The 17,124-nt window shown below is 42.2% G+C and overlaps 1 protein-coding gene across 1 annotated transcript in view; it reads left to right on the forward strand.

The window, feature by feature from the left end:
• CLDN34 (claudin 34) overlaps window positions 1–11,941 on the forward strand; it is a 28,158-nt gene extending 16,217 nt beyond the window's left edge. Inside the window, exon 2 of the mRNA XM_063444256.1 lies at window positions 10,047–11,941. Coding sequence (XP_063300326.1) covers window positions 10,119–10,913 — 795 coding nt within the window. The 5' untranslated portion in view covers window positions 10,047–10,118 and the 3' untranslated portion in view covers window positions 10,914–11,941. The remainder of the gene's footprint in view (window positions 1–10,046) is intronic.
• The last annotated feature ends 5,183 nt before the right edge of the window (window positions 11,942–17,124 follow it).

The following is a 17,124-nucleotide window of genomic DNA, read 5'->3' on the forward strand; positions in this document are numbered from 1 at the left end:
GGCCAAATGGTAGATCCCCATCTGGCATAGCATTGTGGGAGTTGTACGACTAGAGGGGAGACCCAAAAGAAATTCTTGCACCAGGCCCTCTCTATATTAGTTCCATCACTAGGTTGGGGTGGAGGCCGTGATTGCAAGCCAGGGAGCTGGGGGTTGGGAGTGGTGGTGGGGGGGGGGGGGGGGGATTCCAGGGGGCCCAAACAAATGCTTGCCCAGGGTCCAATTGATATTTAAGACGGCCCTGGTCTGTAACTGTGTTTTTCCCAGGTTTCAAAATCAACATTTCAATATCTTATCTAATAGTTTACTCATTCAATGTTTGCATTATCTTCCTACTGGTCCTGTAATACCATTGTTGTGCTCTGATATGGTGTTGCACCATTGTGGGATATTTCCCATTACATCACCCGACCCTTTATTTATAGAATTAAAACTTCTAGTAATCTCTTGCATCAGGAGAAAAACTCTGGTACTCTCCTATACCAACTGTTTTTGAAAAGGCATGCTGGCAAGTACCCCATAATAATTCATAAATGAATAAAAACTATACAAACTATGTATAGTTGTGCACATAGAAACATAGAATATGACGGCAGATAAGAACCATTCGGCCCATCTAGTCTGCCCAATTTTCGAAATACTTTCATTAGTCCCTGGCCTTGTTTTACAGCTAGGATAGCCTTATGCCTCACTGTGTTAACCTCTACTATTTCAGCTGGAAGGCTATTCCATGCATCCACTACCCTTTCAGTAAAGTAATACTTCCTGGTATTATTTTTAAACCTTTGCCCTCTAATTTAAGACTATGTCCTCTTGTTGTGGTAGTTTTTCTTCCTTTAAATATGGTCTCCTCCTTTACTGTGTTGATTCCCTTTATGTATTTAAATGTTTCTATCATATCCCCCCTGCCTAGTCTTTCCTCCAAGCTATACATGTTAAGATCCTTTAACCTTTCCTGGTAAGTTTTATCCCGCAATCCATGAACCAATTTAGTAGCCCTTCTCTGAACTCTCCCCAAATTATCAATATCCTTCTGGAGATACGGTCTCCAGTACTGGTTACAATACTCCAAGTGAGGTCTCACCAGTGTTCTTCATATGTATACATTGTGATCATTCAGGTTGAGCACATAGGTGGTAAAACTGAGCTGACGCTTCTTCCCATTCTTGTGAAACTTTTAAATAGATCACAAAAAAGGTATAAGGTGGTGGTGATGGTATGGGTAATTAACAGCCATTAGAGACATTGTAAACATTACAACTTCTTACAAACAGCAATGTTTACATCTGTCAAAGTCTTTGCACTAAAACATTAACAGAGTTATTCACTAAACTGAGAATTCTAAGTTAATTCTAAGTTAATTCTAAGTTAATTCTAAGTTAATGTCAAATTTAAAGTTAAAATAGCCAAACTAAAAATTCTCCAAGTTAGCTATGTGTTCATTTCAGCTATATTGGTCTTAAATTTAAAATTCACTTTGAATTCGCATTGAATCCTCCTTTTAGTAAATAACCTTGTAAAATCTAGTAGTTTTGGTGCTCTAGTGTCTAGTACAGGAATGTTTATTATTGGCATTTTGTATTGATACATTTTGATTACCTGCAAGCTATACATGGGAAGCCAGGGCCGGACTGGGAGAAAAATTCGGCCCGGGCATTTTTTTATCCCAGCGGCCCACTAAGAAGGGGGCGGGTCAGAGGAGGTATGTTTTGTCATCACTAATGACAAGCACGCCCCCTCTCAAAGTGAGCATGTTGGTTCAATGCTCTTCCAGGGCAGACCATGCGCAGAGCTCTGCTGAAGAGCTCTAGCATGAGAAAAAAAAAACTGTATTTGTTCTGCACAGTGCAAGCAAATTTAATAACATGCTTGCACTGTGTTTCCTTGCAACTTGTCTCTGGTGTCTCTATAACTGGATACCAGGAGACAAAAATGCCAGGAAAGAGTATTGTGCATGTGTTTGGAGTCTGCTTGTGGTATTGCGTGTGTGTAGATAAAATAGAAAGGTGAACAGCGCTAGAGATCAGAAATTGTACATACGTTTAGTAGAAATACTGGCCAGCGGAGTAACTTAAAAAAAAAGGAGAAACAAAGATACAAATAATGGTACAGTATGTATGAACGATATAATTCCACAAGAACAAATGGGTTATATTCACACTCACACTTTGAGGAGCTATATCAGCTCGGTGTTAAGAGCTTGGACGGAATAATCCCCGTCTATGGATTTCTTGAGGTTCCAGATCGTTGGTGAGTTTATAGGTGTAAGTATTCGTTATATGAAAAACAAGAGTAAAATACGCCACATGGTCTAGTACGTAAATATAAAATATTGTAGTAAGAGTAGATGATCCTACTTACATATACTAGAGCAACGACCTGCTCTAGTTTGGAGAATTTCAGGTGGAATAATCCCCACCTCGGGATATAGTGGACCCAGGTATAGCAGCAAAGCAGTATTAGAATGCATTCACTTTGGAGAAAGCTTCGGCGAAACGCGTCAAGTGAGGAAGAATTTTGGACTTTTATACAGGACTGGTTTTATAGTGTATTATTCACTTTTTACTTATTGTATTAAAGTATATATAATTTTTAAACTATCCAGTCATTTTTTTTTTTTTTTGTCCTCCTTCCTATTTAATACTGCTTTGCTGCTATACCTGGGTCCACTATATCCCGAGGTGGGGATTATTCCACCTGAAATTCTCCAAACTAGAGCAGGTCGTTGCTCTAGTATATGTAAGTAGGATCATCTACTCTTACTACAATATTTTATATTTACGTACTAGACCATGTGGCGTATTTTACTCTTGTTTTTCATATAACGAATACTTACACCTATAAACTCACCAACGATCTGGAACCTCAAGAAATCCATAGACGGGGATTATTCCGTCCAAGCTCTTAACACCGAGCTGATATAGCTCCTCAAAGTGTGAGTGTGAATATAACCCATTTGTTCTTGTGGAATTATATCGTTCATACATACTGTACCATTATTTGTATCTTTGTTTCTCCTTTTTTTTTAAGTTACTCCGCTGGCCAGTATTTCTACTAAACGTATGTACAATTTCTGATCTCTAGCGCTGTTCACCTTTCTATTTTATCTGTCCATTTATCACAAGGTAGAGGGAACACCTTGTTGGTGAACTGCTGCTCACCCTTGAGAAGAGAGCGCTTATTACCCTTTTGCATTGCGTGTGTGTAGAGTGAGCTGATTGTGGTGTGGTATTGTGTAATAAGGTTAGTTTTAGACATGTTGTGCCTGTGGTGTAATGTGATGCATATGTGGCTAGGGGCTGTAGAGAATGTATGTAAAGGGGATGTAGCATGTGTGCAAACAGGCTATAGAGTGTGTGTATAGGTGATGTAGTGTTTGTAGAAATTGTGTGTTTAGGGGTGTAGTATGTGTTTGCTTACAAGGAATCTAGTGTGTGTGTGTGTGTGTGTGTATATAGGGGATTCAGAGTGTATATGTTAAGAGTGTAGTGTGTGTGTGTGTGTGTGTATGTGTATAGGAGTCTAGTGTGTGTTTGAAGGACCCAGAATGTGTAGGAGATCTAGTGAGTGTGTGTTTATAACGGATTCAGAGTGTATATAGGGATCTAGTGTTTATATGTGTGTAGATGATCCAGAGTTGGGTAAGGGATCTAGTGTGTGTCTGGAATGTAATGTGTTTAGGGGTGCAGTATGTGTGAGGGGTGCTGTGTGTGTGTGTGTGTGTGTGTATGTATATATATGTGTGTGTTTGGAACTATTGTGTATGTGTGTGGTGCAGTGTGTTGGGGGGGTTCTGTGTGTATGTGAGGGGTGCAGTATGTGTGCGTGATGGATGCTGTGTGTGAGGGGTGCTGTGTGTGAGGGTGCGGTAAGTGGTATGTGAGGGTGCGGTAAGTGGTGTGTGTGAGAATGCTGTGTGTGATGTGTGTAAGAATGTGGTGTGTGAGAGTGCTGTGTGTGACAGTGCTGTTTGTAATGTGTGTGAGAGTGCTGTGTATGATAGTGCTGTGTATGATGGGTGTGAGAGTGCTGAGTGTGATAGTGCTGTGTGTGAGAGTGCTGAGTGTGATGTGTGTAAGAGTACTGTGTACGATGTGTGTGAGAGTGCTGTGTGTGATGGGTTATAGAGTGCTGTGTGTGAGAGTGCTGTGTATGATGTGTGTGAGAGTGATGTGTGTGAGAATGCTTTGTGTGATGGGTGTGAGAGTGCTGTGTGTGATGGGTTAGAGAGTGCTGTGTGTGAGAGTGCTGTGTGTGAGAATGCTGTGTGTGATAGTTGTGAGAGTGCTGTGTGTTATGTGGGTGAGAGTGCTGAGTGTGATGGGTGTGAGTGCTGAGTGTGATGGGTGTGAGTGCTGTGTGTGATGGGTGTGAGAGTGCTGTGTGTGATGGGTGTGAGAGTGCCGAGTGTGATAGTGCTGTGTGTGAGAGTGCTGAATGTGCGAGTGCTGAGTGTGATGTGTGTAAGAGTACTGTGTGTGATGTGGGTGAGAGTGCTGAGTGTGATGGGTGTGTGAGTGCTGAGTGTGATGGGTGTGTGAGTGCTGAGTGTGATGGGTGTGTGAGTGCTGAGTGTGATGGGTGTGAGAGTGCTGAGTGTGATGGGTGTGAGAGTGCTGAGTGTGATGGGTGTGAGAGCGCTGAGTGTGATGGGTGTGAGAGTGCTGTGTGTTATGTGGGTGAGAGTGCTGAGTGTAAGAGTGCTGAGTGTGATGGGTGTGAGTGCTGAGTGTGATGGGTGTGAGTGCTGTATGTGAGAGTGCTGTGTGTGATGGGTGTGAGAGTGCTGTGTGTGATGGGTGTGAGAGTGCTGTGTGTGATGGGTGTGAGAGTGCTGTGTGTGAGAGTGCTGTGTATGATTTGGGTGAGAGTGCTGTGTGTGATGGGTGTGAGAGTGCTGTGTATGCTGTGGGTGAGAGTGCTGTGGGTGAGAGTGCTGTGGGTGAGAGTCCTCGGGGTGAGAGTGATGGGTGTGAGAGTGCTGAGTGTGATGGGTGTGAGAGTGCTGAGTGTGATGGGTGTGAGAGTGCTGAGTGTGATGGGTGTGAGAGTGCTGAGTGTGATGGGTGTGAGTGATGTATAAATGTTAGAATGGATTTTGTGTGTAGGGGGGGGGGGGTAAACAAATAAAATAACAGGCATTATGTCCCCCCCTCCCTTCTTACCTTTAGCCTGGGAGGGGGGGACTGGTTCCTGGGACTGGGAGGCAGAGTGGCAGTGTTCCCTGGTGGTCCTCGTGGTGAGTGAACTCTAGCCTGCGGGCTAGAGCTCACTCTCGCGAGATCCGGTCGTTGCCATGGCAACGCTCCGGATCTCGCGAGAGGAACCCGGCGGAGCTGCAAGTTAGAGCTCCGCCGGGTCCTGTCTCCGGGAGGGCTGGCTCCCTCCCTCTCTCCCCGCCGGCGGCCGCATTGGATAGCATGTGGGCCGGTGAGGGAGATCTTTGATCTCCCCACCGGCCTGACCTGGAATACAGCGGGGCCAGCGCTCGGATAGTGCCGGCCCTGCATAAACCGGCAGGGGAAGTCCTGGGACCTTCCCCTGCCGGCCTCGGCCCCACTGCCATCGCGGCCCACCGGGCATTTGCCCGGTGTGCCCGATGGCCAGTCCGGGCCTGTGGGAAGCCTTGTAGTGCGCACGGTAATTTTAGCCAGATACGATAATATGCCATCACATTTCTTTCCTCCAAAATATGTGTTTTAAATGCGCTATTCGCTAATTCCAAAGTGAAATAATGGAAGTAATTATTGACTTATTAAAGTTTTGGCTATGTGTGTCTAGTGAGTGACATTGTGACAATGTGTGGATACTGTATGGATGGGCGTTATTACCAAGATTTACCATGCATTAAAAGCAGCTCTTGACCTCAAGGTAGAGAGATTTATAGAAGTGTCAGGAACAATAAAGTGATGCAAAGCTGCAAAAGTGTCCCATATTCATTTCCCCGTGTTCCCATGAGTTCATTACTTTCCTTAACCAGAAATGACTCCTGAATTTGCATTATGTAGGGCATTTTCTACGGGTTTTGCTCAGAAAACATAAAGCATGTGTAGGTGTTACTAGGGTAAATGTCACAAACCAAAATGCAAATAAAAAAAGTAACTACTAACTGTTGTTGTCACGCTAGACAATTTACAGTAGGTAAAGGTGCTCTGAATGAGTTGAATAAATTGCATGTTTTCTGTCACTGAAGGAAAAGTCACAAGCCTTGAGCACTTTGTTAGGGATTCCTAAGTAAAATATATTGTCTGGTAAACCAATGTCAGCTGCAAAAAACATTAATATTCTACATGACTTAAATCTTTGAATTGGTTCTAGCAGTTCTTTTGGGGCTCCTGTGATTATAACAGGGTGATCCTACAATCCTGCTTAAAATATAATTCTAGATTAGGACTTACTGTGCTACACTTCAATATCATCAAAATAGCCAATAATTACATAGCAACCAACCATGCAGCCACATATATATTATACATTTTTCTCAGTTCTTCAGTGAGGGATTTACACTTTTTATTAGACACTTCCGAATGTCCGAATTGCCGAGGTCCCGAAGCTCCGAAAGTACCGAATTTCCTAAGTTCCGAAGTTGCCGAAGTGTCAAAGTGCCGAAGGTTCCAAAGCACAGTATTGCCAAAGTACTAATATACTTACCCAGTGAAAGAAGAAGAATGTTACATTGTAAATAATTTTAAATAAAAAGTATACAAACATAGCCAGGATTCAACTGTAAGCATTTACAACACTTACAACAATCAAGTAACATACATTCATATAAAATGTAAGTTACTTAGCCTGTCAATGTAATGACCAGAATGAATAAGTAGAAAACTCCCTAATTTCCACGGTATTAGGGAGCTATCTACTAAAAGGCTGATTAAAGATTACTTAGTATTAGTAAATTATGCCCCTACTCGCTATACCGCGAGTAGGGGCATGTCTATTAAACAGTGAGCAGCCTGTGGCTGCTCGCTGTAAAAAAAAAAAAAAGTTCCCCCCTCACGAGCCCCTGGCCCCCACCCCTGAGCGGTGGGTGGGGGCCCTAATGTAAAATAATGGGGGGGACCTATTGTCCTCCGCCCGGGCCCCACCCCTGAGCGGTGGGTGGGGGCCCTAAATCAGAATAAGGGGGGGGACCTAATGTCCTCCCCCCTGGCCCCCACCCCTGAGCGGTGGGTGGGGGCCCTAAATTATAATAAGGGGGGCCTAATGTCCTCCCCCTGGCCCCCACCCCTGAGCGGTGGGTGGGGGCCCTAAATACTGATAAGGGGGGACCTAATGTCCTCTCCCCGGCCCCCACCCCTGAGCGGTGGGTGGGGGCCCTATAGTAAAATAAGGGGGGGACCTAAGGTCCTCCCCCCTGCCCCCCACCCCTGAGCGGTGGGTGGGGGCCCTAAATACTAATAAGGGGGAGACCTAATGTCCCCCATCCACCACTCAGGGGTGGGGGCCAGGGGGAAGACATTAGGTGTCCCCCCCTTATTAGTATTTAGGGCCTCCACCCACCGCTCAGGGGTGGGGGCCAGGGGGGGGACATTAGGTACCCCCTTATTTTACTGTAGGGCCCCCACCCACCGCTCAGGGGTGGGGGCCAGGGGGGAGGACATTAGGTCCCCCCTTATTATAATTTAGGGCCCCCACCCACCGCTCAGGGGTGGGAGCCAGGGGGAGGACATTGGGTCCCCCCTTATTCTGATTTAAGGCCCCCACCCACCGCTCTGGGGTGGGGGCCAGGGGGAGGACAATGGGTCCCCCCCCCATCATTTTACGTTAAGGCCCCCACCCGCCGCTCAGGGGTGGGGGCTGGGGGTACTATTTTTTTATTTATTTTTTTAAACAGTGAGTCACAGGCTGCTCACTGTTTACTAGACATGCCCCTACTCGCGGTATAGCGAGTAGGGGCACAATTTACTAATACTAAGTAATTTTTACTTAGTATTAGTAAATTTGGCTGAAAGACCAATTTAGGTCTTTCAGCCTTTTGGTAGATAACTCCCTAATACCGTGGGAATTAGGGAGTTATCTACCAAACGGCTGCAAGAGAAGTCCCGAGGTGCCGCAGTCCCGAAATTCCAAAATGCCGAAGTACCGAAATTCCGTGTCGAAGTTGCCGAATTTCCGAAGTTCCGAAGTTGCTGAATTTCCGAAGCGTCGAAGTGCCGAAGTTCCGAAGTGCTGAAGTTCCAAAGTTGCCGAAGTTCCGAAGTCTTGAAGTGCCGAATTGCCGAAGTCCCGAATTGCGAAAATCGCCGAACCGAAAATGTTCCCCATGCATATGCCTACTTTTTATTACATCTATTTGCTCAAAATGAAAACACATTTAAATGCCATAATTCTATTATCATGGCCCCTTTTTATTAATTTGCATTGGAGATCTTTTGCAATACATCCCAATCAGCTTTTAGTGTTGGCAGCTGGTAGTTTGGCACCCTCTAATGGTAGTGATATCCTTCACTCTGCTAGATCCTATCACTTGAAATAAAATGTACTCTAACTGTACTGTATAAAAGGTTTGTATATTTATTTATATGTTCAGCGGGTGTTACTGTCCGTTATCTGGAAGCTCACTATATATGTAAATAGAAAAAAGAACATTGGGCTTATTTATTCTGTTAAAGGAGGACTAAAGTCACCCAGATGTGGCCTGGGTGCAGTGGCCCTGTCCTTGTAACAATGTAAATGTAGCAATAATCATACCGGCAGCCACAGGAGGGGTTCTGTGGCACTGATTGAGTAAATCTCTTTCATGTGACGTGTAAGCCCCAATAGGAAAGCATTGATTCCATGCTTTTCTATGGGGCAGCTTGGATGACACTTGCCGTGTGTGCACACTGGATCCCCAGTTATCCCTTAATGAGGTGCATTGGATTGGACATTGGCAGAGGAAGACATGCCTCCTCCTTGACATCACAGGAGGCGGAGAGGTAAGCACAGAAGAAATGAGATAAAACATTTACTTTCACTATTTACTTTTACTATTTTATATGGCAAAAGTGGAGGGAAGTGATTTTTAATAGGGACAGGGACACGAACGCTTTAAAAATACAGCAATACAAGATATTTAATACACAGTGTATTCAGCCCCACTATAGCAGAGGAGTCTCATTTTTGTGCTCTATGAAGCCTTTAAAATATGTCTTTTACAAATAATGCTTTATCACAACTGGTCCAGTGTGTTTGAGGTGGGGGATATTTTTTCCAGCTGCTGCAATGATTTTTATTCAGTTTTGAAGTGCGTGTGTCTACACAATGTGACTGCTAGTGACCTAGTGGTTAAAATTGTACCACACCTGGTGATGTATATTATTTATTATTTTGGTTTATTTTCTAAACTGGTAATTGTTTGTTTGCAAATTTAAAGTAAAAATAGGCAGAATGGAAAAATAGTCGAGTTGGAGTTTTTACAGCTCTGATTTCAGATTAGACTAAAACATGTAAAACTGGTGGGTAAACCTCTGAATAGCACCAAGTAATGTCCAGATCCGATTATGCTTAAAACAAATAATATATATATATATATATATATATATATATATATATATAAATAATAAAATGTTATATTCATTCCTTGTCAGTGCCCCACAGCCTGAAATAACATAGCATACAAGAAAACAATAAACAAGGCAGTTTTTTTTAAAATATATTTCTTATTACTCTTCTATCACATAATACAGTTTATTCTGTAATAACCACATGCTTTACATTAGCTGTCAATAAGAAAAGAAAAATGAGACACCTAAGTAGTAACTCCCCAAAGCAAAGCAGACAAATCTTTTCTACACACAAGACAGTTGCCATGTCAGACACAACATTGTGCTAGTCCCATTGTACTATATATTATCATAGGGTAGGAACCAGAAATGTTCAGGATGGACTTGTTCTAGTTTCTTGGCAACTGCAAGTGTCAAACTACAAACCATATGTGTGTACATTCTGTTCATGGGATTGTAAACCAGTAACAGTAATAGAAAGGTGAAGGTGTATGCTGCTTTCTGTGGAGCTAAGTTCGTTCTTAACAATCATATATGATTATTTTATTGCTTTTCTAGTGTCCAGCCGTTAAGGAGTATGGTTGAATAACCTTGGACCCCCTTGTGAAAACTGGTGAAGATCTTCAGGTCATGCCATACCTGGCTCACACAGCTAATCTTCAACTCGCAGGATTTGCTTTTGCCACCGTGGGCTGGATTCTTAACTCAATAACTACTGGACTTGTCCAATGGAGAGTGTGGCACGTGACTAATACCACTGTTATAACCTCTGGCATTGCATGGATTGGCATCTGGAGAACATGTTTCTTCAGTCAGGTCCTGGACTCTTCAAACCAAGAAACCATGTTCTGTCAAGAATTCAGTGTCACGGACGCCTTTGTACCCAAAGAGATCTTTGTTGCTCAAGGTCTTATGGTTGTGGCCATTATATTAGGGGCAGCAGGAAAAGCTTTTTCTGTTTGGGCACTAAAAAACATTTATCAAGGATCATCTCGTATGCATTTTATTCGTTACTGGTTTACATTAGGAGGAATCCTGAATTTACTCTCTAGTCTTTGTATTATAATTCCAGTGGCTTGGAATCTCCACTCAGTTGTGAACAATGTTAGTATATATTTTCCAAGTTCATATGATATGCCATCTAGCCCAGAAATGCAGGAAGTTGGAGCTGGTATTGCGGTCGGAATAGTCGCCGCAGTCCTCCTATTCCTAAGTGGAATTTTTTTTCTCTCTTACAAGTTACCGGACAGTTTTGATTGTAAAGTTCATCCACTTTCCAAATTCTCAGACAATTTCAGCATATCCTCAGGGTTTTCTTCAAGATCTTTAAGCCTTGCATCCCGAAACTTTTTTGCAGAACCTATACTTAACTGCGATGGGATTTCCAACAAAGCCTATGATTCAGAGCTCGATGACAAGCTGTGAATTTATGCGTCCTTTTGATATTTAATGGTGTGCTGTAATAAAAACCATTTAAATTAATATCACAGAATAACTGCAAGGACAAATGAAGAGTTTTCATCTTCAAGGAAAATGAAATAATGTGACAGTTTGAACTTCAAAGACCCGTATCTAATGTTTAACGCAAAGACATCTTTAATACATTTAATTGGGATATTTATTGTTATTCAGCATTTTCATTTTGTGTGAAGTTGCTTACTGTATTGAAGTATTATATATAATACTGTGCTGAGAAATCATATTTTTGTAGATTGGATGTTATTATTTTGTCAAAATGGTGTGTCAAGAAACATAATGTTTACAGAATAGCTGCTTTGTGGGAAATTGCAATAACAATGTATATGCCAATAGTGACACAGAGTGGTAGGAGCAATAAACATTTGCTTAAACAAAGTAATAACGCTCACCTAACGAATAAATGATATATTTTTATAGGTAAGTCGAGGCAAATACTTGCCAATCGACTGATGGTACTCTAAACAAGACACGCATGTTGCTATAGATTTACACTGTGGATATATACATTTTTTTACATATACAGCCGATTTAAGGGTTTATATAATTTTAACTAACAGAGTTTCACAAACCAGTTATTTTTGCATCTATTTTGCAATCTGGAATTTTTAATATAATTTTTTAGTATAATTTGCAAACTTATATATTAATGCTATACTGGGATGTTTAGTACATGTATTTTCATCTGCTATCCCCTTATCTCTCTAGTACAGGCATAGTCAACCTTCGGCACTCCAGATGTTTTTGACTACACCTCCCATGATGCTGTGCCAGCATTATGGGTGTCAGAGCATTATGGGGGATGTAGTCCACAACATCTGGAGTGCTGAAGGTTGCCTACCCCTGCTATATGTGTGGCTAGGACTGCATAAATAGAAACAAAAGTGATTTAACTCCTAAATGTCAGAGTATTGAGCCGGCAGAGCTAAGATCTATACACCATAACTGCTTTCTACAATACATACTGTATAATATTACCCCCCTCCCCACTCCCAGTGTACAATCCGTTGGTGTAATTTATGTATATTGCATTGCTTTTGTACCAGAATTTTAGGTTAATTTAAGTATAGTTTTCTTAAATTATTTTAACTATCAATTAATAAAAAAAAATATTTTTAATACCTGTTACCAAACAAAGTATTCATTACTCAACTTCACTAAACTTTATTGACGTTAATATTTCTTATACACCTTAATACAACCGAAGAAGGTCTATTTTCCCTACACAAAAAAAATGGAAATAAGCTCTCATTGAAGCATTTGTGCAGGTTAATTACATACATTTTAAGACAAGCTCTGCAAAGTATAGATTCAAAGATATAGGGCTAGCTAGATTCTATAAGACGAGAAAAAAATATCTTTTGTAATTAAATAGCAGTTCTCTCTGTGACTTGTAGATGTAAAATACTACTCCGTTACAAAATATGAGCTCAACTCATTTTATAGAATCTAGCCCATACTTACATGAAAATCATTTCTGCTGCTTCCACAATATTTCTTCTGACCATAGGGATGGTGAATGGGCCAAGCAAATTCATGGTCTTAGGGCCTCTGTATAACCCCTGGGCTCTAGATGGCTGTCTAAGTTCACCCTATGGTTAATCCTGCTCTAGGCACAGCTTGTGTACATGTAAGTTTTTCATTTTTAATAAAGCTGAACATTTGCTAGCAGTTTGCCTAGAACAATGTATGTATAGAATGTATAGAATTAGAAACACAACACATATAATTGGGATGGCAGAGTAGTTTTAGATACCCTACATGATGTTGCTGTGGTACCATGTCGGAGGACAATCAAGGTGATACAAATGGTGCTAGCAAGAGCCACTGGCATTGTCACATTTACAGAGTACAAGTTGCACATATGCAGATATACAGATACACAGGGAACAAGCAAGTATAAATGTGACAACTCCACCTGAAACACCAGTGAATTATGAACAATATGAGAATAAAGACTTAAGTTATAGGTATACAGCCTCCCAGGGTTATCTCCTAAATGACAAAAAATGGAGTATAGGTACTCACTATATCTTAAACGATGGATAGGGGCTGCAGATTATCACACAAGATTTCCCCAACCTTGTGAAAATACAGAACAAGACACAAACAAAGAGGAGATAATCCGCGACTATGGTTTAGTACAACCACATGTAAATAAAGGTATATACATACATACAGCGGCGTACATACTGCGGTCGCAGGAGTTGCAGCTGCGACCGGGCCCGGCACTCCAGGGGGCCCTGCGGACCCCCGCGACCGGGTACCAGCTGCCACCTTTTGCGGCCCCGGCCTGTGCGGCAAACCGCCGGGACCGCATATGGAGGGGTCCATCGGGTGGCCCATGCTGTCAGAGCCACCCGATGGATATGGATTATCAGGGGGCCCGGTCTGCGCTGGGCACTTTAACAGCGCGATCGGGCCCCCTGTGATTATATCACAAGCTGGGAGGAAGTTATTCCCCGGTCACTCCTCCCAGCTATCAGGACCCGCGCTGGAGGAAGGAGGAGGAGGGAGTCAGAGTGGGAACTCTGACTCCCATCAATATGAGCCCCCAGGGAAAGTCACAAGGTAGGAAACATTTTGTATATCTATGTCTCTGTATGTGTCTTTGTCTCTCTGTATGTGTGTGTCTGTGTCTCTGTATGTATGTGTGTGTGTCTCTGTGTGTATGTGTGTGTGTCTGTGTCTGTGTCTGTGTGTGTGTGTGTGTGTGTGTGTCTGTATGTGTATGTGTGTGTGTCTGTGTCTCTGTGTATGTGTGTGTGTCTCTGTATGTGTCTTTGTCTCTATGTGTGCAGTACAGATCCACAACCTGACACAATAGGATGAACAGGGGGTGGATTAAGGTTCAAAATCCTTCTTTTCAATTCAACCTTGGTCCAAAGCTTCACCAATCAATTAATAAGAGTCTGCACCTCCTTAGTTGGATAATAGCACTCATGCTTCTCCCTGTTAAAGAGGAGACTGAGGGACAAAACATTATTTCACACAATTAACATTAACTCATTGAACACACTGTAGTGCAATTTCTCAACACAATGCACTATCTACATTCAAGTGTCAAACCAGACATCATTTATTGTCTGGACTTTGTACAAGGTTTACTATGTTGTTAAAGGGTTACTCCAACCACCACAACCACTTCAGTTATTCAAGCACTGCTAATATTAAGATATTTGTAATTTTGTGTTGGGGGCTATTTGCACACCCAGTCTGCATGACATTGGCAGCCCAGAATTCTGTTTGGCTGCCATTGTCAATTCTGTACATATTTTGTACACAGCACAGAGCACACAGCACACCGACAACAGACGTAGAAATCTTCTCCCTTGCAGACAGAGTGCCTATTAGCCAATAAATGCTATTATTTGAGGGTTATACTGTAATTCCCTATAGAGCCCAATAAGGCATTTTACACCAGAAAGAAAAAATCACGGGTCATGATTATAGCACATATCACAAAGGATGTATTTCTGAGTGTTCACAACAACAAGCATGTTTCCAAACAAGTGACCATTTTCCAGCAAGCCATTGCAGTAGTAACTTACCACTAAACTGGTGAGAGTGCCACTGATTATCCCCTGGTTTGTATCCAGGAAACATAGGTAAATAAACCTGTATTACAAAGGCTTTTGGATAAGAAAGGATTAAATGATTTTTCGAAACATAGCTAACGCTAGTAGTTAAATAGTTAAATAATTTGTAATACCAAACATGCTAATGTAACAAGATTTTATTGTTTGACCGTCCCAGAACATCATTGTTTACGAGAAAATTATCAATACATTCTTTCCAGTAAAACATACATAAACTGCTTTGTTAAAAAAACAAAAAACTGCTATGCATAGATCACCAGATTAACCCCTTAAGGATGGAGTCAGTTGTACAAGTTGTGATCAAAACAAAACGTAAACAAAACCTGGAATTTGCGCTATATGTCTGTTCAACCGTGATTCAACTCTTTCATATTAACTACACCCATACATATTATATATCATTTTGTTCAGGAGAAACAGGGATTTTATTTTATATCAAATATTCATATATGAAACTTAATTTAATATGAATAAAATTTTAAAAAACCTTGAGAAATTAAGACATTTTGTTATTTTTCAAGTTCTGCATGGCATTTTAATTGTTAATATCATAATACTATTAGTTTGTACTGCAATAAATTACACATATTTGTATTCAGCGATGTCTCACAAGTACAAAAGTACCCACTATGTACAGGTTTTAGCACGTTTTGGAGAGTTACAGGGTCAAATCTAGGGCTTTCCCCCTTTTCATTTTTACATGTTGAAATGTGCCAGGTTGGTTTGCTGGGCCTATGCTGCCTTTGGGACTGTATGGCAGTCCAGGAATGAAAATTAACCCCAGCATGCAGGGCCAGATTAAGAGCACAGTGGGCCTGGTGCTGGCAATTATGAGGGGCCCAAGCACAGAATCTTATCGACCAAAAACACTAAAACAGTCATACCTCTCAAGCGTTATGTATCTGGTGAAGATGTTGCCGGAGGGAAACTCATAGGATGCAGCTATAAGAAAACTCAGATTTTCTTAAAATTTGCTAATCTCTACAATTCATGCTTTCATCTTTCAAGTAAATCCATACCCCCTAACAGCAGTGTCCAGTGAAGCAGGAAGTCAAGAGGCAGGGTAAAAGGGTGGGCCACTGACGCGGATAATGTAACCAGAACTTCAGAAAGGGATGAACATGCCCAAAAAGGGGGCATGTCTGCCCAAAGAATTGGAATGCGAGCCTGGCATGAATGCATGTCAGCCTGCCTGCCAATCATGCATTCTGTCAAACAGCATCCTGAGTTTGGCATAAATGCGTCTAATGATGCGCTCGCTCCATGGTTTCTAAGGACTGTCCCCTAGCACTCACATGTCCACTTGTCCCCTTACCTTCTTACTTGCAGGCAGAAGCTCCTGGTATACATTCTGAGACTGAGAAAAGGTGGATGTAGTGAGTGTAGAAGAAAGGGAACATGCCACAGTGTTAGAGAGACCAAAGTAAGTATTACCTTAACTAATTTTATTTCAGCTAGTCCACATAAGTTTTGTTTCCATATACTTAAGCAAGAGTATGTGAATAGTAGTTAGGGTTGCCACCCTACTTGGAAATAAATACAGGCCTTAATAATTTGCATAACTAATTATGTATGGGTGACGTCACATGATGTAAATCACAAGGAGTGACATAAGAGAATATTCTGTAAAATCACCAAAAAACTACTTACAGTTTGATTATGCTGTATAGATGCATTGCTCCCAGTGTCTCCCTGTCTCCCAGTGTCCCCATGTTACCCAGTGTCCCTAAGTGTCTGTGTCCCCATATCTCCCAGTGTCCCTATGTCACTAGGGATACTGTGATACATGGGGATACTGAGACACTTGGGGACACTAGGAGACTTGGGGACACTCAGGGAAACTGAAACTATGTATCACAGTGTCTCTATATATCACAGTGTCTCAGTGCCCCATGTCTCTGTGTCCCCATGTTGCCCAGTGTCTCCATGTCACCCAGTGTCACCTTGTGTATGTGTCCTCATGTCTCCCAATGTGCTTATGTCACTAGGGGACACTGAGAGACACTTGGGGACACGGAGACACTTTGGGACACTGGGAGACATGGGGACACTGGGAATCATGGGGACACCAACACTGGGAGACATATGGGCACTGGGAGACATGGGGACATTGGGAAACATGGGGACACTGAGACACTAGAACAGTGGTAGTCAACCTTTTTCTACCTACCGCCCACTAATTGTAACGAGTATATACCCCTACACGCAGGATCCAGCCTAACAGAAGACAGTACAGAGGAGAGATACGTCTACCGGACCTTAGAGTGGCCGGACTCGACGTAATAGGATAAGACAGAGTCAGGAACGATCCGAGGTCAAGGGCACAAAGAGACAGCGTAAACGAAAACTAGCCGGGGACTGGTACACAGGAATCAGCAAGCCGGCAAACAGTACAGAATAGGATAAAGCGAAAACGAAGTCAGAATACAAAGCCAAGGTCAAATACGGAGAAACACAACTGAACACAACAAGCACTAAAGGGAACTGTAGCAGAAACCACGATAGGGCAAGGAACTAAGGGAAAAGGGTAAGTATAAGTAGCCTTAAAACTAATATGATTG

The sequence above is a fragment of the Pelobates fuscus genome, chromosome 1 (assembly GCF_036172605.1).
Source record: "Pelobates fuscus isolate aPelFus1 chromosome 1, aPelFus1.pri, whole genome shotgun sequence".
In the NCBI taxonomy this organism is placed as follows: Eukaryota; Metazoa; Chordata; class Amphibia; order Anura; family Pelobatidae; genus Pelobates; species Pelobates fuscus.